Consider the following 22,893-nt stretch of genomic DNA (forward strand, 5'->3'; position numbering starts at 1 on the left):
TAGGAAGGTCCTGTCCTCAGACCAATGGGAGAGGGAGGCCAAGGAGCAGGAGGGATAAAGGAACTTAGGGTAGATCTGCCATCCATCCTCCATTGCTCCAGCACTTCTATCCTTCTAACTTTAGAGGCTTTCTGCTTCTGTAGAAAAAGTAAGGCCAGGCACAGTGGCTCACACCTGTAATCCCAGCACTTGGAGAGTCCGATGGGGGAGGATCGCTTGAAGCCAGGAATTCGAGGTCAGCCTTGGCAACATAGTGAGAGCCCTATCTCTACAAAGACATTAAAAATAAAAAAAAAAAAAAGCAGGCAATGTGGCACAAGCCTGTAGTCCCAGCGACATGGGAGGAAGCTGAGGTTGGAGGATTGCTTCAGCCCAAGAGTGCAAAGTTGCAGTGAGCTATGATCATGCCACTCTCCTCCAGCCTGGGTGACAGAGTGAGACTGTCTCTAAAAAAAAAGAGTGAGACTCTGTCTCTAAAAAAAGAGAGAGAGAGATTCAGTGTGGCCTTTTACTTATTCATGCAGAATTGTGAGATTTCAGAAACTCTAAGATTCATTCATTTCAACATCAGAAGACCTGAGTTCATGCCCCAGCTCCACTACTAGATTGTGACTGACCATGTCTTACTCTCCTTGGTATCTGTTCCTCGTAGCTAAGTATCCTCGAACAAATAGTTTGGCATCTCTGGCCCTACATGTCCTCATTTATGCAATGAGAATTCTACCGCACAGGCAAGGTCAGGTGGCATAATGTATGTGAAAGTACCCTGAAAATTGTCATTCACTATACAGTTCCTGGTAGGAGATTATTTGTGTGAAATTTCCTGTTACCCCTGAGAAATTAGAGAAAGAAAAACAATCCTGTTACATGGGCCTCTTTGTGGGATAATGGGGATGAGCAGTATTCGCTTTTCTTCCCAATTAGATGGTCCACATACCTTTTTTCTCTAGCCTACCTTCCTTATGTGTATTATTAGACTTACAAACCCACCCAGAGAGTTTGGACACCTGTCCACAATGGGCAGCAAAGTCCCACCAGGCTTTCCCACAGAGACCTCCCGTCCCTCTGAGCTGGCCCATGGGTGAGTGAGGCCCAGCCCTAAGGACAGCAGCACCCCCACAGCTTTGGTGGACAGCACAGGCATGCCAGCTGGGGTACAACAGAGAGGAAGCTTATAGGGAAGTTATAGGCTTGGTTATGGGGAGAGAATTAATACATCAATGTCCCTCAACACTTGATGGCATTTTTTGATCTCCTTCAGTTCTTTATCCCACAATACCTTAACACGGTGCTTGTCATATAATGTCTTTAATAAATATTTATCAAATTAAGGAAAAGAGGAAATAAGTAAGAGGAAATCCTGATCCTGGTCTACACAACTTTCCTGCTGATGACAACACAGGCCCAGGTGACTAAGAGAACCCAGTTTAATCATGTGAGTCACTGTGAAGAATAAGCCCCTGGCTGTCAGTGTCACCATGAAGGACATCAGTGGGGCACTAAAAAGTTGTGCACTGTTACAATACATTCTAAAAGCTTGAAGAAGAAGGGTGAGCTTACTGAAGAACACACAGTATATTGGCTTGCTCGGGCTGCCATAACAAAGTACACAGACTGGGAGGCTTAAACAACAGACATTTCTTTCCTTACGGTTCTGGAGGCCACAAGTCCAAGATCAAGGTGTCAGCAGTGTTGTTTCCTCCGAGGCCTCCCTCCTTGGTTTGCAGGAGTCCATCTTCTCCCTGTGTCCTCAAGTGATCTTTCCTCTATGTGTCTGTGACCTAATCCCCTCTTCTTTAAGGTCACCAGTCCTATTGGATTAGGGTCACTCATGTCACCTCGTTTTAACTCGATGACCTCTGTAAAGGCCGTGTCTCTTAATAAGTCCCATCCTGAGGTGCTGGGGGTTAGGACTTCAGCATAAGAATTTGGAGGAGGACATAATTTAGCCCATAACAGTCTACAGTAGTGTGATAAACAAATGATCTTTCCCTGATGTATATACTTTGCATGCTAGGTTTTTTTAATTTGGAGATTTTATAAGAAGAAAAATTATTCATAACTATCATTCACAGTGGATTTCATGTTGACACCTTCTTTTTTTATGTTTTAGGTCCACCGGGCCCCAGGGGTCCAAAAGGTGACAGAGGATCCCAGGGACCCCCTGGTCCAACTGGCAACAAGGGACAGAAAGGAGAGAAGGGGGAGCCTGGACCACCTGGCCCTGCGGGTGAGAGAGGCCCAATTGGACCAGCTGGTCCCCCCGGAGAGCGTGGCGGCAAAGGATCTAAAGGCTCCCAGGGCCCCAAAGGCTCCCGTGGTTCTCCTGGGAAGCCCGGCCCTCAGGGCCCCAGTGGGGACCCAGGCCCCCCAGGCCCACCAGGCAAAGAAGGACTCCCCGGCCCTCAGGGCCCTCCTGGCTTCCAGGGACTTCAGGGCACCGTTGGGGAGCCTGGGGTGCCTGGACCTCGGGGACTGCCAGGCTTGCCTGGGGTACCAGGCATGCCAGGCCCCAAGGGCCCCCCCGGCCCTCCTGGCCCATCAGGAGCAGTGGTGCCCCTGGCCCTGCAGAATGAGCCAACCCCGGCACCGGAGGACAATGGTAAGTCCAAGCCCTCCCTCCAGCCAGGGGGACAGGGCAGTGCATGTGCTTGAGACTGAGCCAACCCCCAGTGTGTGGCCCCACCCATGTTATTTTTGTTTTTGTTTTTGTTTTGAGACAGGGTCTCACTCTGTTGCCCAGGCTGGAGTGCAGTGGCGTGATCTCGGCTCACTGCAACCTCCACATCCCGGGTTCAAGTGATTCTCCTGCCTTAGCCTCCCAGGTAGCTGGGACTACAAGCGTGTGCCCCCACAGCCAGCTAATTTTTGTATTTTTAGTAGAGAGGGGGTTTCACCGTGTTGGCCAGGCTGGTCTCAAACTCCTGGCCTCAAGTGATCCACCTACCTTAGTCTCCCAAAGTGCTGGGATTACAGGTGTGAGCCACCACGTCTTGTCCCCCGCTGCATATTATTTAACAGCAAAGGCATCATAGGGGCTGGCACAGGAGCCCTGCTGCCAAAACAGGCCTCCATACCAGGCATGTGTTTCTCTCTAAACGCCATTGGGTTCTCTAGTGCTCATTTGTTTTATGTATTATGTATGTATGTATGGGACAGGGTCTCACTCTGTCACCCAGGCTGGAATGATGAAGTGAAGTAGTGCAAACATAGCTCACTGCAGCTTTGACCTCCTGGGCTTAGGTGATCTTCCCACTCAGACTCCTGCGTAGCTGGGACCACAGGGGTGTGCCACCACAACTGGCTAATTTTTTATTTTCCTTTTTGTAGAGACAGGGGCTTGCTATGTTGCCCAGGCTGGTCTTGAACTCCTGGCCTCAAGCAACCCTCCCGCCTCAGTCTTGCAAAGTGCTGGGATTCCAGGTGGTAGCCACTGCACCTGGCTCTTGAACTTATTTATTTATAGGAGCCAGCCCTCAGAAGACAAACACAATGCAAAACATTTCCTTCAGGGAAGCCTGCGGCTGGCCGCCCTGACCGCTCTTCCCTCGTTTTACATCCTCATTCTGGAGATAGATGGGCTCCCTCGGTTAGCTCCATCAACATGCGGATGGAACCCTCTGCTATTGATGACTACATTTAATTTCTTTTTGAGAAGGTGTTAGATGTTACGGTGCCTTCTAGTCTTTTGATAATTAAACCTTTGGCAAAACTCGAATGTTTGATTAGCAACCAAGCCTATTTTTCTCTCCTTTGACCCAACCCCTATTCTACTTGATTTTGGTCGGTGAGGCCCAGGTTATTTTTGTTGATCTGTGAGCCCACTTTTGGTGCTGGGTTCTCACATCCAAGTGTTCCTAGGTTCCGTATGATTCCAGACTGACGCTGAACATCTGTGCCTGCCCTGCTTCTTGTTGTTGCTTCTGTTATTTCTGTCATTGTGAAGACGGATCCAGACACAGAAGAACAAAGACCCAGTCAAAGATCTTTTCCAGATTATGTGGTTTTGGCTTGTGCTCTGCAGTCCACTCTGGGCTTATGCTTGCCGCGAGCACGTCCGTGAACGTCAGCTGTGGGCCTCGTGCAGGGACGCTCAGGCTGCTCCCAGCAGGACCACAGTTTTGGCCTCTGAAACACAGCTGAAGAAAGGCAGAGTGCTTTCTGTGATTTTTTAATCAATGTTTTCCACTTTTGCATTCCTAGGCTGCCCGCCTCACTGGAAGAACTTCACAGACAAATGCTACTATTTTTCAGTTGAGAAAGAAATTTTTGAGGATGCAAAGCTTTTCTGTGAAGACAAGTCTTCACATCTTGTTTTCATAAACACTAGAGAGGAACAGGTATGCCTGCCACATACTTGGTTGGGGAAAACTATAATTTAAGGATAGTTTACATCTGGAAATTGCAGGCTTGTTGGGGATTCAGAGATATCACGAATTCCTAGTCACGTAAACATGGGAGGCAACATTACAGAGATTTGGGTTTCATCCAGTGGCTAGAAGCATTCATGGCATTGGAATTGTATCTTCGTGATTCTTCCTGGAAGATATTGCCTATCAAGCCTGGAGATGTGTGGCTCCTTCTGGTGGCTGTTGAAATAATTATAGTGCAGAGAAGCTTGAGGGCTGCCACCAGGCACCTGTGGGGACAGAGAGAGGCATGAACACTGTAGGGATGGAGTGGGGTGCAAGGGACCACGCGTGGCTCCAGAGGAGTCAGGAAGAGCGAAGAAGGCTGAGGAGGCAGAGCCCACGCATGATAATGCTAGTGTCCACTCATTAGACCCCTTCTATATGCCAGGCACTGTGAGAGGCATTTTCTCCCTTAAACCTCACAACAACCCTAGAACATAGGTATTATCCTCATTTGACAGATAGGAAAACTGAGGCCCGGCAAGGTTTATGCAGACTGAGACCAAAACTGCAGCCCATCTAGCAACAATGCAGCGCTTTCTTTGATACCACACCAATTCTAGTGGCCTCCTCCCTTCTCCCTAAGTTATCTCCAGCAGACACAATCCTGTAAACAGATGTTTCCTGTAGTAACTGACTGGAATGAGCACACGGCAGACAGTGACCAAGCACCTGGGCTTTAGAATACACAGACCAGGGCCCAAGCCCAGCTCAGCTACTTCTCATGTTTGTTCAGTGGGTTGTTATAAAAGCTTGAAGACACACTGCGTGCAACACACTGCACGTGGGGCCCAGCCCAGAGGAAGTGCCCAAGAATATCATGACTATTTCTATGATTAGGACATGGGAGAAATGGGTGGGTGGTAGGAGGAAGTGGGACCGATGGACATTCACTGGGTTGTCTGAGTGATTTAGAGGAAGAGCCTCACTTTAACATCCGTTGTAAACTTGTAAGAGGAAAAAAGTCAAAGCCCCCCAAACAGCGCAAAACAAAGCAAGTAGCAAGAAAAAAGCAGAAAGCAAAAGCAGGCTACACATTCTGACAACCATCCTCTTTTAAATTGTCCTTTTTTCTAAATGTTAAATAAAAGAAAAAGGCCTGAGACATCTGTTCTGAAAAATAGTCACGCACCATCCCTGCTTTGTTTTTCAGCAATGGATAAAAAAACAGATGGTAGGGAGAGAGAGCCACTGGATCGGCCTCACAGACTCAGAACGTGAAAATGAATGGAAGTGGCTGGATGGGACATCTCCAGACTACAAGTAAGTACTCAGAAGCTTCCAGATTGGTGGTCAGGCTCTCACTGTTCTGTTGTCACTTCTTGCCCGACTCCCAACAGTTTCTTCCTTAATGACCTCGTGTCCTAGACGCTCCTCCCAAACCGGGGCTCCTGGTACCAGTTGCATATTTCCCCTGGGGAAATTGTGGTTGACAGTTGATACCCTGTCAAATAAGGCTTTCCTTTCTTCTTTTCATGGAGTGAATTTTTTTTCATTTCTAAGAAAAAAATCATGAAACTCATAAAACCACACAGCATAATACTTCTGGCCAAGTCATTTTCTTTAAATGCTATGGGAAAAGATGATGAAGCCCAGGCAACCTCAGGCATGTTCAGCGTTCGCCCCAGGCGTGTTTCCAAGGACTGGGGAGCTCCCTTCAGGATCACACTGTGGGTGCCCCTGACCCCTAGTTGGGCTTCTAGGCAGAGTGTGATTAGAAACTACAAATGTGTAATTTTCCTGGCTGGGCGCAGTGGCTCACGCCTGTAATCCCGGCACTTTGGGAGGCTGAAGTGCGCAGATCACTTGAAGTCTGGAGTTCGAGACCAGCCTGGCCAACATGGTGAAACCTCATCTCTACTTAAAAAAAAAAACAAAAATTTGCCGGATGTGGTGGCGCATGCGTGTGATGCCAGCTACTCGGGAGGCTGAGGCAGAAGAATTACTTAAACCCAGGAGGCGGAGGTTGTAGCAAGCCGAGATCGTGCCACTGCACTCCAGCCTGGGCCACAGAGCAAGACTCTATCTCAAAAAAGAAAAAAAAAAAAAAAACTACAAATGTGTGATTTTCCTACTCATAGTAAGTTAAAATACACTATAAACAAAGTTGCATTTGCGGGATAACCATCCCCTAGAGGTTTGAAGATTCCCCATAAGTTCCACGTGACCTAAGTTCTATGAAAGGAGCAACAAAGAATAGAATCACTTTGAGGTACCTTCTCGGATAACCTAGAAGTCTCCAGGGCCTCATCCTACCCTAGGGGGTGTTAGCTCCTTCCCTAATTCTACCCAAAGATCTAACAATGACTGTATTGTATCAGTTTGATTATCACATCTCCATACTCTGGCTTTGCCTCTGACGGGTGTGAAAATTGCAAGGAACTGTAACAAATGAAGCAGAATTTATAAAAAAAATAAAATTAAAAAAAAAAAACCCTCTGAGTAACCTTTAGTTTGCTGGGGACGGAGAGGCCAGACTCTGCAGGGCTCCACCAGGCACAGGAGCATCACCGCATTGGAAGCACCTTCTGAGCACTAGGCAAAGTCCACGGTGTGGCCTCTGGGGCTGTCCCAGGAGAGGAGAAAACAAGGGTGTTTCAGGCCTAACAGAGTCTCATGGGCATGGAGGCCTAGCCCTGTATCAGCTGAGCAGCAGGGAGGAGGGTCAGAGGTGATGGAGAAGCCAGATCGAGTTTTTTAAATGTCTCTATGTGCGTGTGCATGTGCATTTGGATAAACAGGCTCTTCTGTACTTTCAAATTCTCCATGTGAGTAGGATCAGAGGATAAAGGAGGAAACCAGAATAAGGCCATCTCTCTTTTGTTTTTATTTGTTTGTTTTTAAGGGACAAGGTCTCACTCTGTTGCCCAGGCTGAAGGGCAGTGGCACGATCATGGCTCACTGCAGCCTCTTATCTCCCCAGCTCAAGCGATCCTCCCACCTCAGACTCCCAAGTCCCTGGAATCACAGGTGCACATCACCACACCCGGCTAATTTTTAAAGTTTTTGGATAGACGTGGTCCACTATGTTGCTCTGGTTGGTCTCAAACTCCTAGCCTCAAGTGATCCTCCCACCTTGGCCTCCCAAAGCGCTGGGATCAGAGGTATGAGCCACCGCACCTAGCCAGGCCAGCTCTTTATAAAAAATAAACATGTGGCAAAATATTGATTTGGAACATTAGAAGATTTTAGGTCTGCTCTGAAGGTGAGCCTCAGACTGCCCTTAAGGGCAAGTGGATATCTGCTGTAGGCCTGTCAGAGACTCGTCTGCTCCTCTGCGCCTGTCCTGGGGAGAGGAAGGGGTACCCCCTGGCATAATCTGGCACTTGAGAATTTGCCTGATGAACCAAGGAAAGTGCCCAACACAGCAGGGACACACTTTAGGAGACTCAAAACACTTGCAGGAATCACCATCTAAAACAGTAGCTGTAGAAGGTTGGAGCTGGGGATGGGATGGGAGACAGAGACTGTTTTTTAAAAAAGACAAAATTCTGCTTTTTTGACAGCCAAGAGCGCCGGGGTCTTTTTTTTAAGAGAGTTGGGAGAAGCTGAAACAAAAAATCATCTTCTCCACTTTTTTCACTGCCATAAATGCACAAAGGTCTGGGTTAGACTCACTAAGAAATTCAATCTTAAGCCTTTCCCCAAGAAAAAAACTGGATTGGCCCATATGGAATGGATTGAGCTGGAACATTACTGTCTATGCCAGCTCTCCCAATGTGAAATTTTTCTCCTCTTCCCTGGGGTCCAGCAAGAATTATATGATCTGGATGGAGCGCACCAGCTTGGTACCCAGGACCTGAGAAGAATGACGTCACCAGACACCTTACTGGGCACCCAGTCCCCAACCACAGCCATTTTGGAGCCTCCCAAATCCTCAGCTTCTGCACCCCAGCCACCACACAGGCTGTGCTTCTCGTTTTCCACCCAAAGGAATACATAGGAACATAAAAATCCCCAGGATCAAATTTTAAAAGCAAGAGTAAGTTAGACAGGCGTGTTATGAGGTCTCAATAACCAAAGGCTAATTTAATTTGACATGTAATAATAAACATTGCACAAACTAGAAAGAAAGCCAGTGCAGCCGAGGGAGGGAGTGCATCAGCTAGATGCTAGAGGGATCTAGCATCAGCAAGATCGGGGTTCTGGGCCTTGACCCAGCAACACTCAAAGCTGCAAGGCCTCGTGTGAGTTGCTCAACTCTGCAAAACCTCCATGTCCCCATTTATAAGATGAATTTTCCAAAATACCTATGTCAGTATTGTGAAAATAAAGTGTGATAGCTGTATGCAAAGCATTTAGTCGAGGGCTTGGCACATAGGAAGTGCTCAAGAAATAGTACCTGCTGGTATTGGTATATTATTGCTATTATCATCATAATTATTATCATATTAGTTAGCAGTTGCAGATAAATACTACATAGAATGTATATATTTTACAGTATCCTGACTGGGACGTCCACACAGTGTCTCACTCAAGTCCCACAACAGGTGTGTGAAGAAGACAAGAAAAACGTTCTCTGCATGGCCTGGGAATGGGGACTGGGCTTCAGGCTCTCAAGGGTCTCCTACCAGTATAAACCGCCCCAAATATGTCTCCTCCTAGTCAGACTCACTTTTACTTTCCTTGTCTTTGCATCTGTGGCCTCCAAGGATTGGCCCATCCACCTCCCTTTCCCCTGCCGCCAGCAGTGATTTCTGGAACAGATCATCGCAGGAGACTATTATGAACAATTATAACAATTATTCACCAACAAATTGGATAACCTAGAAGAATGGATAAATTCCTAGAAACCTACAGCCTACCAAGACTGGATCCAGAAGAAATAGAAAGCGTAGGCTGAGGTGGGAGTATCATTTGAGGCCAGGAGTTCAAGACCACCCTGAGCAATAGAGCAAGACCCCATCTCTTAAAAAAACGAGGAAAAAAAAGGAAGAAATAGCCTGGCCAGCCTAATAACAAATAAGGAGATTGAAGTAGCAATCAGAAACCTCCCAGAAAGATAAGCCCAGGACCAGATGGCTTCACAGCCAAATTCTACCAAACATTCAAAGAAGAGTTAGCACCAGTCCTTCTTAAACTCTTCCAAAAAATAGAAGTCGATGGGCCTGGCACCATCCCATCCCTTGCCCAGGCTAAGAAGAATTAAGTACCACTGCTTTCCCCTTATTCTTTTCTCCCAACACACATGAAATCCTTTTAAAACAGTTTGCAGGTTTTGTGGTTACCGTTAAAGAGCAAATAGACGAGGGATAAAAGGCTCTCTCCTCTGCGTCTCGGCCTCACCTCATTTTTCATGCTGAGACCTGGTTGAGAAAGAGAGTGCTGGAACAGACAGAAGGCAATAGTGACATGGAACAGAAGCCAGAGGCTTAGGGGACACACAGATTGAGCTCAGGCTTATTTCCCATGAAACACTCAACCTGACTTGCTGAATCTTATGGCTCTTTCTGCACTGCAGCAGGACAGGACCAGCTGAGGGGAAAGGGTGGCATGAGATGCCACCTGCAATGGCCCGGACAGTTCCAAGGATGGGTCCCCAGATGCTTTGGATCCACACACCAATACAATTTCAAAAGAAAGACTGGCAGGGCCAACACAGATCAGCAGGATTTTATTTGCCAATTAAGGACAAGGCTTTTAGAAAGTACCAATCAGCAAATCTCAGCATTAAAAAAAATAATAATAAACCTATAATTATTTCCAAGAAGAGATGGCTGGCCATCTTACATTCACACACACACACACACATTGTCCGTATTCTTCTCATTTCACCAGGTCCTGTGAAAACTTCATTCTTGGTCAACACCCAGCCCCTGACTGGAGATTAGAGTCCATTGGCCCACAGTCTCATGATAACATTTGATGGATTATCTTGAAGTGTCTGCCATGAGCCAGCCTCTGTGCTGGCCTGCAGGATCTTTTCTGGAGTGTGGGGGCAGCAGTATGAGTGAGCAGTCGTCATTGGGATCATGTTTTAAAAAGGCAGGTTTCCAGGGCCATGTCACAGTCAATAGAACATAGCAACCCTAACTGTGGATACAGCAAAGAACACGCCTTCAAAGGAGATTTCAACATTCCCCTCTCAATTACTGATGGAAAAATTGATAGGGATATAGTAGACACAATCAACTAACTTGACTTAATTGATACTTGTGGGACGTTTTACCCAACATCTGCAAATACATATTCTTTTCAGGTGCATGTGGTACATTCACCAAGATGAACTATATTCTGGGCCATAAAATACGTCTCAATAAATTTTAAAAAACCAAAACTATCAGGCCAGGCATGGTGGCTCACGCCTGTAATCCCAGCACTTTGGGAGGCCAAGGCAGGTGGATCACCTGAGGCCAAGAGTTCGAGACCAGCCAGGCCAACATGGTGAAACCCCGTCTCTACTAAAAGTAAAAAACATTAGCCAGGTGTGGTGGCAGGTGCCTGTAATCCCAGCTATTCAGGAGGCTGAGGCAGGAGAATTGCTTGGACCCAGGAGGTGGAGGTTGCAGTGAGCTGAGATCGCACCACAGCTCTCCAGCCTGGGTGACAGAGCGAGACTCCATCTCAAAAAAAAAAAAAACAAAAAGGAACTAGAACTATATAGAGTATGTTTTCTGACCAAAATAATTAAATTAGACATAGATAGAAAAATATCTGTAAAATCCCAATTATTTTAAACCACACATTTCAAAATAACCCATGGGTCAAAGAAAAAAAATCACAAAGGAAATCTGAAAATGTTTCAAAGAAGATGAAAACATATCAAAATCTGTGGGATGCAGCTAAAATAGTATTTAGAAAGGGACACTTATAGTTTTAAATTACATATATTAGAAACATTGTTTAAAGGTTGAAAATCAATTATCTAAGCTTCCACTTTACCAGGGTAGAAAAAGAAGAACAAATTAATCCCTAAGTAAGTCAAAGGAAGGAAATAATAAAGACTGGAAAGCAGTGAAATAGAAAGACCAACAGTAGAAAGGATCTATAAAACCAGGAACATGTCAAAGTTGATCTTTTCCTTTGGGAGGCCAAGGCGGGAGGATTGCTAGAGCCCAGGAGTTCGAGACCAGCCTGAGCAACATAGCAAGACCCCATCTCTACAAAAAACTTAAAAATTAGCTGGGTGTGCTGGTGTGCATCTGTGGTCCCAGGTATTCAGGAAGCTGAGGTGAGAGGATCACTTGAGCTTGGGAGGTTGAGGCTGCAGTGAGCTGTGATGACACCTCTGCATTCCAGCCTTGGCTTTTTTTCTTTTTTCTTTTTTCCGAGACAGAACAAGACTCTGTCTCAAAAAAAAAAAAAAAAAAAAAAGGCTGATCCTTTTACTCTTGGTGTAATGAGTATAGGTGTAAGCATGTGATTGGGAGACTGTCATTGTTAATGGAGGCTGCCTGCTAGACCTGCGGGAGCCGGACACATACGGGACCTGAGTACTTGCCCACTTGCTCAGAGCAGAATGCTAAGGGAGGTTTTTAAGGCCTCTCTTGCCTACCCTGCTTGCAGTTGCCCACCTTAGATCAGAGATGTGACAGTCTTCCTGAGAATCTCCCCAAACGCACTAGAAGCTCTTCTGTTCCTCTGTCCACAGGACCTCATTTGGTGGGAGTGTGCTGTCACATTACGAGTCACAGCTTTCATCTTGGCATCACAAAGATAAAATGTGGTGCCTTTCTGTCTATGCAGACTGCTCCGTATAATATCATACATTGTGTTTTCAGTTTTTTGTGTTTTATTTTTTATTTTTTAAGATGGTCTCATTCTGTCGTCCAGGCTGGAGTGCAGTGGCACAATCACAGCTCACTGCAGCCTCAACCTCCGAGGCTCAAGTGATCCTCCTACTTTAGTCTCCTGAGTAGCTGGGACTTCTGGCATCAGCTACCATACCTGGCTAATTTAGTTTAAATTTTTTATAGAGATGGTGGTCTCACTGTGTTGCCCAGGCAGGTCTTGAACTCCCGGCCTCGAGTGATCCTCCTGCCTTAGCCTCCTGAAGTGCTGGGATTACAGTGTGAGCCACTGCGCTAGGCTGAATTAGAAGATGTTAAAGGTTCTGTTCCAGGCTCTTTCATTCTATGGTCCTATATTCTAAATCCTATTTTTTTCTTTTGAGATGGAGACTCGCTTTGTCACCCAGGATGGAGTACAGTGGCATGATCTTGGGTCACTACAACCTTCACCTCCTGGCTTCAAGCGATTCTCATGCCTCAGACTCCTGAGTAGCTGGGACTCCGGGCACCTGCCACCAGGCCCGGCTAATTTTTGTATTTTTAGTAGAGATGGGGTTTCGCCATGTTGGCCAGACTGGTCTTGAACTCCTGACCTCAGGTGATCCACCCACCTCGGCCTCCCAAAGTGCTGGGATTACAGGTGTGAGCCACCGTGCCCAGCCTCTAAATCCTATTCTAAATATCTTATATTTAGATATATATATTTGATGTGTGTGTGTGTGTTTCCAGCTTACTGGAGCAATCAGTCCAAGCATTTCCAAGATTCCTGGTGTTTTCAGAGTGTGATGTCCAAGTATATGTATGTGCTGCCACCGCTCACTTCTGTGACATGTGTATGATAATGTAGAATTCAGGGCTTTGAGCCCCAGACTTCAGCCATTCATCTTGCCAGAATCTACCTGTGAATGAGGTTAAGGCACTATTTAAGCTGACATTCTTCTCCAAAATATATACATTTTGCTTATTTGACACGTTATGTTCTATATTATTATAAACATGCAGACTGAGGGGTTTTGCCACAAATCACTCCATGTGATTTTAGCTTTGCCAAAGAGATGCTTTGAGACTCTGGGTGGTCAGCCCACAGAATAAATTGTCCCTTCAGTCTGGCTTCAGGCTACCCACTTTCCACCCATTCTGGCCTACTGCAGTCACCTCCGCTTATGGCCACAGAACTGCATTCTGCTTTTAGTCCTAAAGAAAGCCTTGAGTACTGTATGTGAAGAATTCCAGTGACCTGGAAAAACAAATGGAGAAAGGCGATAAAGATTATCTCCTTTCTTATCACTCAGTTATTTCTCTGCCTGGTTGATACATCCTTTTTATTTATTTAACTTAAAATGACTTAAAAGGAAACGCAAGGGGAAAATATTAAGCAGGACTTCTAAGCCCAAAGAAGTCATATTTATACAATTTCCCAATTAACTGAGAAGTCAAGAATATCAAATATCCTATCATTATACATTCAGGAATCATAGATCTCAAATTTTATAAACAAAAATGGAATCAAACCCCCCATATTACTGGCAGAAATGAACGAAATGTACGTCCACAAGATTAAACTGCTCAGGCATTGTTGACATCTCCAGAAGAATCTCACAAGGTGAAAAGAGTTACACAAAAAACCAAATGTGAAAGTAGACTACTTTTCCTTCCAACTTCATCTCTATCTGGCGTCAGGCTGAGATTGTCACAGGCTGAGATTTTGAACTCATTGTGACTCATCTGTTATGTAAGCTGTAAGAGTTGGGACTTTGTCTCTTCTCTGCACTGCTATGTTGCCATCACCCAGATGATACCTGGCTCATAGCAGGAGTGCTATGGATGCCTGGTTGAGTGAGTGAGTGAGACTATTTTCTAACTCTCCCTTCTAAGTAGCATCCCGTTTTTACTCTCACCAATCGATGGTTTCCTCTGAATTCTCTTTCATCACTAGGTTTATTTAATTGAGGCCACTCAATTTATATATATATATATGTATGTATGTATGTATTTTCGAGATGGAGCCTCGCTCTGTCACCCAGGCTGGAGTGCAGTGGCATGATCTTGGCTCACTGCAAACCTCCACCTCCTGGATTCAAGCAATTCTCCTGCTTCAGCCTCCCAAGTAGCTGGGACTACAGGTGCCTGCCACCACGCCCAGCTAATTTTTGTATTTTTAGTAGAGACAGGGTTTCGCCATGTTGGCCAGGCTGGTCTCGAACTCCTGACCTCAGGTGATCCATCTGCCTCAGCCTCCCAAAATGCTGGGATTACAGGCATGAGCCACTACGCCTGGCCTTCAAACTCATTTTTTTTAAATCCCAAAATACACATTTGGTGTGGGGCAGTCATTTCTACCCTGTCCCCACCCTTTGACTATAAACTTCAACTGTCCTTTCCCGCTGCCTCTGGTTTTGCGGGTGTTATTGTCCAAAGATGCAGGGCCATACAGGCTGTCTCCTCGGGTGACCCGAGGACACCCTGTGGCCAGTGCGGTAATGAGTCATTGTTTATAGGAAGCACCCTCTGCTGCAGATGTTCTTCCAGACCCTCCACGTGAGGCAGGCTTGTCCTCTCAGGCAGCAGCCACAAGCTTCTGTGCATGAATCTGCTTCTTAGACAAGATTGAACCTTCAAGGGGTGAGTCTGGAAGCACACCTGATTTATTCATGGAAATGTAATCAAGAACTGTTATCCCTGGCAAGGTGCTGTTCTGAGCAGTAGCATCCAAGTTAACAAGCCCCATGTGAACTCATCCTAAAGAAAACTTGTTTTTAAGAATCTCTCTCCCAAAAAAGGGAGTGAAATGTAGGAGTCATTTTCAGTAAGATTAAGTTACTATTTCTTTCTAAAGCAATCAACCTTCTACAACTCACCCAGACAATCATAACCAGTTATTTGTAATTGTAGGTTCTTGTAAATGTATATCAAAAGTCTTTCACTTTCTCTTCCTGGCTCTTGGACTTGTTAGAGGCAAGATATTGAAATGTACAAGGTCCCTCTGGGTTCTCACAAGATCATGTGTGTGTGTGTGTGTGTGTGTGTGTGTGTGTGTGTGTATCATGTCCTCATAATGAATAGATATTCACACACATATATACACTCATGCCCAGAAGTCAGCATTCCAGTACACATTAGAAAGTCGTTCATCTAACTGTCCCAAAGCAAGATTCGCTCCCTCTGCATTCTGATGAACCAGCCTAGTGAGTTTGGTTCATGGTAGCAAAGATCACAAGCCCGCAGGGAGATGCCGCATTATGCATTACTCTGCAAAACAGCTCCTCCTTTCTCTGAATAAGAGCATGTACTGATTTTTAAACTGCATTTTCATTCCAGGATAAATGACATGCTTCAATTTTGTTTTTTTATATTCTCTGCTGCTCTTGAGTAAAGAAAAGCTCTGCATTACTGTGCAAATAACATTCAATTTCTGTTTTGCTAAAAGAAATTGGAAAGCTGGACAGCCGGATAACTGGGGTCATGGCCATGGGCCAGGAGAAGACTGTGCTGGGTTGATTTATGCTGGGCAGTGGAACGATTTCCAATGTGAAGACGTCAACAACTTCATTTGCGAAAAAGACAGGGAGACAGGTGAGCAGTAGATGGGATTTAAGAGGGAGCTGCCAGCTTATGTCCTATGAAAGGGTGAGGGGTGGTGAGTACACGGGCCCTGAATGCAGGCGCTGCAATTAGGTTTCAGTCCTGGTTATGCCATTTATTAACTGGGCAGGTGATTAACCTCAGGGGAATAGTAATAGCATCTTCTTCACGAGGTTGTGAAGATTTAAATAAGTTAATAAATGTGCCTCACATGTAGGAAGTACTCAACGAATGCTAAACTAACTGACCCAGATAAGTATCTTATATTGTGAGTTAATTGTTCTTTAAAATATAGCACCAGCCAGGCACGGTGGCTCACGCCCGTAATCCCAGCACTTTGGGAGGTGGAGGCGGGCAGATCACCTGATGTTGGGAGTTTGAGACCAGTCTGGCCAACACGGAGAAACCCCATCTCTACTAAAAATACAAAATTAGCCGGGCATGGTGGCGCATGCCTGTAATCCCAGCTACTCAGGAGGCTGAGGCAGGAGAATAGCTTGAACCCAGGAGGCAGAGGTTGTGGGGAGCCGAGATCGCACCATTGCACTCCAGCCTGGGAAACAACAGCGAAACTCCATCTCAAAAAAGAAAAGAGATATAGCACCAATGTTAGTTCTTTTCCGTAGACATCCATACACAGCTAATCCAGGTGGCCAAGCATTCAATTCCACGTGTATCTATTGAGCATCTACTATAGGCCAGATCCTGTGATACATAATAGAGGGAGATCGTCTGTGCTGCTTATCAGCTCATAAGCCAAAGCAGCTTTTGGAGATTTTCTTGACTTCAAAGGCTATGTATCTAAAGCTTCATTTAACACACGACCCTCTTTGGAATGTGGCATCTTAGTTTTCTTCACCAGAATGAGATTAAAAGTTTGTGATAGGGGACAGAGGAAATGGGGAATGAATGCTAATGGGTATGGGGTTTCTTTTTGGGGTGATGGAAATGTTCTAAAATTAGATTAGATTGTTTCTAAATTGCATAACTTTGTCACTATACCAAAGACCACTGAATTATATGCTTTAAATGGGTGAATTATACAATTTGTCAATTATATTTCAATAAAGCTGTTCATTTAAAAAGTTAGCAGTAAACAAAAACCTCAAATATATTTTGGTCAAACTATTTTTGGAAGTAACTGGGGCATAAATTATCCGTATTGCCATTCAACAGACAGTTATTGAGCACCTTTGATGTGTCAGGCATTGGTCCAAGTGCTAGGGACCTTAAGACACATAGGAACTCACAGCTGGGTCAGTTGAGGGGGAAAAACACAGATATCTAAACAAGAGATTATAATTGATGGTGACAAGTAACTCAGATTTGTCTTTTGTATGCTTTGTTTGGCCATTTGGGATTTGAGTAGGGACCAGGCTTTCCCAGAATAGGCTTTTCAAAATGAAACTTGGCTTTTCAAAATGAAACTTATCTTTTCATCTGAATAAGATCTTCTAGACATTTCTTTGAAAATATAAGCATTGTTGAATGATGTATTTTAGACACTGTCCTATAAAAATACACATTCCCTTTTTTTGAATTGCACATTAACTTTATTATTTAAGAAAAACTAATGCCCATTCTTATTTCTCTCTTTTAGTACTGTCATCTGCATTATAACGGACTGTGATGGGATCACATGAGCAAATTTTCAGCTCTCAAAGGCAAAGGACACTCCTTTCTAATTGCATCACCTTCTCATCAGATTGAAAAAAAAAAAGCACTGAAAGCCAATTACTGAAAAAAAATTGACAGCTAGTGTTTTTTACTATCCGTCATTACCCAAAGACTTGGGAACTAAAATGTTCCCCAGGGTGATATGCTGATTTTCATTGTGCACATGGACTGAATCACATAGATTCTCCTCCGTCAGTAACCGTGCGATTATACAAATTATGTCTTCCAAAGTATGGAACACTCCAATCAGAAAAAGGTTATCATTGGTCATTGAGTTATAGGAAGAACTTAAGCATATACTGTGTAAACAGTGCCATACATTTCTAAAATCCCAAGTGTAGGAAAAATATGCAGACATACAGATATATAGGCCAACTCTTAGTAATAATATGAAATATACTTAAAGAGCTTTTAAAACTTTGTATTTTTGTACAAAATATTTGTCTTTTACAATTTTTTTCCTTTTTTTTTTTGTCATTTTACCGACATAATACATGGAGCCAAAGAAAACAATAATGGTACTAATAAAAACTCCTAGGGTTTCCTGTCAGATTTAATTCTACCCAGTGGCAAAGAATTTTTTCAATTGTGACTTTAAAAAAATAATTAAATATACATGTATATATATATACATATATTTTTTTAATGTTTCATTTCCTCAGAGGAACCAATCACTTGGAATGTCTAGAAATATCCTTGCAGATTTTGCCAGTGTCAATCAAGCCTGCACACATGCACAGTGAAGCGGGCTGTGCCTGCCTTGAGCCCATCACCAGCCAACATTCTTGACGTGTGCCTGACCAGACGCAGAAGAAATGGGCAACTCAAGACGTGCTTCCACTTCATTTTGGTGGAGTCAGGAGGTGTGGGGGATGGAGAGGCATCTGTTGGGAAGGGCACTGAATCTGGCCTATCTAGAAGGCCCTATGTCATGGCTGAGCTATGACTGTACTTGGCATCAGACCCCTACAGAGCCGACATTAACTGTCAGGAACGTATGGCGTCACATCAGCCAAAGGCAGAGATGCTAGAAAGATGGGAACCAGCTACGTGTTACCTGGAAAGTTTGTTTTCTTAAGTCATATTCCAAAAACATAACTCCAAGGCATACGCATGATAAAATGCAAGAATAAACTTTTGGCCACTTTGTGGAACTCTTAAAAGAACCTTTCCAGCCGGGCGCAGTGGCTCATGCCTGTAATCCCAGCATTTTGGGAGGCCGAGTCAGGCAGATGACTTGAGGTCAGGAGTTTGAGACCAGCCTGGCCAACATGGCAAAACCCTGTCTCTACTAAAAATAAGAAAATTAGCCGGGCATAGTGGCACATGCCTGTAATCCCAGCTACTCGGGAGGCTGAGGCAGGAGAATCGCTTGAGCCCAGGAGGCAGAGATTGCAGTGAGCCAAGATCGCACCACTGCACTCCAGCCTCGGTGACAGAGCAAGACTCCATCTCAAAAAAAAAAAAAAAAAGAACCTTTCCTCTGAGCCCATCTTCCTTTCGCTCCTTGACTTTCCTTGACTTGCTGTTGGAAAGTCTAATATGAAAAGGGCTGAAACTAGGCATTAAATATAACTGATGCTCAAAGGTAAGATTTCCATCCAACAGATTCCTTCTCCTCCCTCCCAAGGGTCTTCCCAGGCAGTACTGCTACCTATCCCAAATAAAATGGTAAAAGAATAAAGACAGCCGGGCGCAGTGGCTCACACCTGTAATCCCAGCACTTTGGGAGGCCAAGGCGGGCAGATCACAAGGTCAGGAGATCGAGACCATCCTGGCTAACATGGTGAAACGCCATCTCTACTAAAAATACAAAAAAAAATTAGCTGGACGCGGTGGCGGGCGCGGAGGCTGAGGCAGGAGAATGGCGTGAACCCGGGAAGCGGAGCTTGCAGTGAGCCAAGATTGCGCCACTGCACTCCAGCCTGGGCGACAGAGTGAGACTCATCTCAAAAAGAAAAAAAAAAAGAATAAAGACAGAGTTTGACTTTCCCACCTGCAAACAAGTGGACTGTACTGCTTTGCCCACAGTCTCCATTCCCCATTCATGCTGTTTTCACAGCCCAGTAATGGCCAGCTGCTCAGCACCTGTGTGCCCTGCTGTCAGGCAGGTGGGACCCACGGTCATCTGGGCCTAAACTGCTGAAGCCTGCAACACAAGGCGGGCACCGCATTCCAATACCTCTTCAGGCTCAACAGCCTTTAGAGGCTACACTGAGTCCTCTTTTTCATGCTCTTCCTGTTTTTCAAGTGTCAATTAAAATTTGTCTTCAGAAGAAACTTGAAAATAAGTATCTGATGCCATCATCAGGATAGACTAGTATTAGCTTTCGCAGCTGAAGTTATTCCTCTCCCAGCCCTAATAATAACTTACCAAGTGCTTATTATTTATCAGGCACTGGTCCAAGTTCTTCAATCAGATTGTCTCACCTGATCCTCCCAACAGCCCTAGGAAGCAGGTCTTACTACATACCCCATTTCACAGGGACTGGGGCTTGGGGAGGTGATGTGGTTTCCTGGGTCACTCCATTACTGAGTAGTGAGACAGGATTCAGACGCAAGCTTTGAAAATGTTCTAATTTTCTTTAGAAGCAAGGGTCCTTCTTAATACCACACTGAATAAAATCAAATGAATAATCACACATTACAAGATGCCTCCTGTACGTCTCTATATTTAGCTACTTACATACCAGGTTTCTTTTTTGTTTGTTTTTGTTTTTAAGACAGAGTCTCGCTCTGTCACCCAGGCTGGAGTGCAGTGGCGCGATCTCGGCTCACTGCAGTCTCTGCCTCCCAGGTTCAAGCGACTCTCCCGCCTCAGCCTCTGCAGTAGCTTAGGGACTACAGGTGCGCGCCACCACGCCAGGCTAATTTTTGTGTTTTTAGTAGAGACAGGGTTTCGCCATTTTGGCCAGGCTGGTCTCAAACTCCTGACCTCAGGTGATCCATCCACCTTGGCCTCCCAAAGTGCTGGGATTACAGGTATGAGCCACCATGCCCGGCCTACACACCAGGTTTCTATTCACCTACACACAACTGATGCTCTTTTGGAGTGGAGAGTTATAGTAAAATATGATGGGGTCTTCAGGCACCTGAGTTGCTACTTACTATGAGAAGATAGAAAATGTTTTTTACTCTAAATGGCTTTTGAAAGAATGAATGCACAACAAGGCAAAAAATAAAAACTTTCTTTTCCTTTTCTACGATCAATGTTCAACAGCTCGTTCCTTCCAATTTGTAAGAGAGTTGAAGCTGAAACAGACAAAAAATAGTAATAGCTGCTCCCATTTAAAGAAAAATGTTTAAGGAAACAGCTGTATAAATCAAGAAACAATACCAAGCATGTGTATTTTGCCCCAGATGACAAAACTGATCTCTTCTTGAGAAAGTAAGCATGTTAACTCATTCATGACTCAAAGTCATGTAATAATAGTTGACATATACCACTTTTCACATACATTATCGCTTCCAATCTTCATGCACATCTATTGTTCCTGCTTGAGAAATGAGGAAACTGAGGCTCAGGTTGAAGACTTGCCCATGGCTCACGTATCTGTCACAGTCACTTTCCAAAAAGCAAATCTGATCAGGTTCCCCACTCAGGTCCCCAAATCTGAATCCATCCTACCTCTCACCCTCGGCTTAAAATCTTCCAAACAATCCTGGTTGGCCTCAGGACATACCTGCAGGGGCCATAAGGCACTTGGTACCTGGTTCCCAACTCCAAGTCTAGGCTTCTTTCCAGGTGGGACCCATCACCCATGCCCTGGCACTAGCACAGCCGGACTATGCACCTGCACCTTCCACTAGCCTCTTTCTCACCTCCATACTCCCCCTGGGTTTTCTTTCCCTGCCTCCTTTACCTGGAAAACACCTCCTTTAAGATTCAGCTCAAGCATCACTTCTTATCCGAATCCTTTCCCAACAAACCCCACCTGGAGGTAGAACTGACTCCTGCACCAAGTGCTGTGGGTAATAAAAGAGAAAACCCCTTCACTGTGTTAGATAATCTACAGGTTAGCTGAAAAGCCTAAAACTTAATGAATTAAGGCAGAGGCCAGGCATGGTGGCTTATGCCTGTAATCCCAGCACTTTGGGAGGCCAAGGTGGGAGGATGGCTCAGGCCCAGGAATTCAAGGCCAGCCTGGCCATCATGGTGAAACCCCATCTCTACAAAAAATACAAAAGTTAGCTGGGTGTGGTGGTGCTTGCCTGTAGTCCCAGCTACTGGGGAGGCTGAGGTGGGAGGATCACTTGAGCCTGGGAGGTCAAGGCTGCAGTGAGCTGAGATTGTGCCACTGAGCTCCAGTCTGGGTGACAGAGCCAAGACCTTTTCGAAAAAAATATTAAAAGCCAGGCGTGGTGGCTCACACTGATAATCCCAGTACTTTGGGAAGCCAAGGCAGGTGGATCATGGTGAAACCCTGTCTCTACTGGAAAAAAAAAGAATTAGCTGGGCGTGGTGGCAGGCACCTGTAATCCCAGCCACTTGGGAGGCTGAGGCACAAAAACTGCTTGAACCTGGGAGGCGGAGGTTACAGTGAGCTGAGATCTCGCCACTGCACTCCAGACTGGGTGACAGAGCAATACTCCATCTCAAAAATAAATTAAATAAATAAATAAATAAATAAATAAATAAATAAATAAATAAATAGAGAAGCCAAACAGGAGAAGTGAAGGAATTCATGATGTTGCTAATAGTTGGTGCGTGTGTGTGTGTGTGTGTGTGTGTGTGTGTGTGAATGGAAGATTGAGTAAAGGAATCGCATGGTAAACCAGACTCATTCTCTTCATTCTCTTTACCAAAATATGGCCCTGAGTCAGGGAAACGTTTTAGAACCCGTCCTAAATGGCAGTGTGATGGGGTGTCTCATTTCTTAGTCATACTCAACAGTTTTAGAAGTACAAGCAAATTTTTCAGTCTTTCTAAGAATCTGTTTCTTTGTGCAATAACTTCATTTTTCTCAGAAGAATCCCTTAAGGGCATGGCATCATATTTATTTTCTAAGTCACAAGGCAGATGTTGACAATATTTTGTTTCACTCTTTCATCCTTCCTCTCCTACATACCCCTGTTCAAATAAGTATGTAGCATGCACAGGTTATGCCAGGTGAGCAGAAGGCCAGAGGGAAGCAGCCCTATGAAAACCAACTTTAATTTCTCAGAGGTTTTGAGTGGTTTTCACATTTTTTCAGTGAATGAGTATATGAATGAACGATCTCCAGCCAGCCCTGCCTTCATAGCCGGGATTGTATCCCAGCCTCCAGCCTCCTCCAAGGACTTACTAGGCTTGAGTTTGCAAAGCAAGGATCACCGTGCAACTTGTGGAGGGGGTCAGCTGCCGGGGCTGGGGCTCCTTCTGACAATTCATCCAGACAGGTAATTAAATGAGCTTAACCAAGGGGTCTCCATTTAGTCCTCTGGGCCAGATATGGAGAATTGTCCATTGGCTGGTCTTCTAACATTTGGTGCCAGAGGTTTCTATATTCTTT

The 22,893-nt window shown here is 45.0% G+C and overlaps 1 protein-coding gene across 1 annotated transcript in view; it reads left to right on the forward strand.

Annotated features, from left to right (window-relative positions):
* The window catches only part of COLEC12 (collectin subfamily member 12), a 190,851-nt gene extending 170,244 nt beyond the window's left edge, over positions 1 to 20,607 (forward strand). Inside the window, exons 6-10 of the mRNA XM_016933415.4 lie at positions 2,114 to 2,602; positions 4,204 to 4,340; positions 5,566 to 5,675; positions 15,570 to 15,715; positions 17,325 to 20,607. Coding sequence (XP_016788904.1) covers positions 2,114 to 2,602; positions 4,204 to 4,340; positions 5,566 to 5,675; positions 15,570 to 15,715; positions 17,325 to 17,344 — 902 coding nt within the window. The 3' untranslated portion in view covers positions 17,345 to 20,607. The remainder of the gene's footprint in view (positions 1 to 2,113; positions 2,603 to 4,203; positions 4,341 to 5,565; positions 5,676 to 15,569; positions 15,716 to 17,324) is intronic.
* Positions 20,608 to 22,893: the final 2,286 nt, after the last annotated feature.

This window comes from Pan troglodytes, chromosome 17 (assembly GCF_028858775.2).
Source record: "Pan troglodytes isolate AG18354 chromosome 17, NHGRI_mPanTro3-v2.0_pri, whole genome shotgun sequence".
NCBI lineage: Eukaryota > Metazoa > Chordata > Mammalia > Primates > Hominidae > Pan > Pan troglodytes.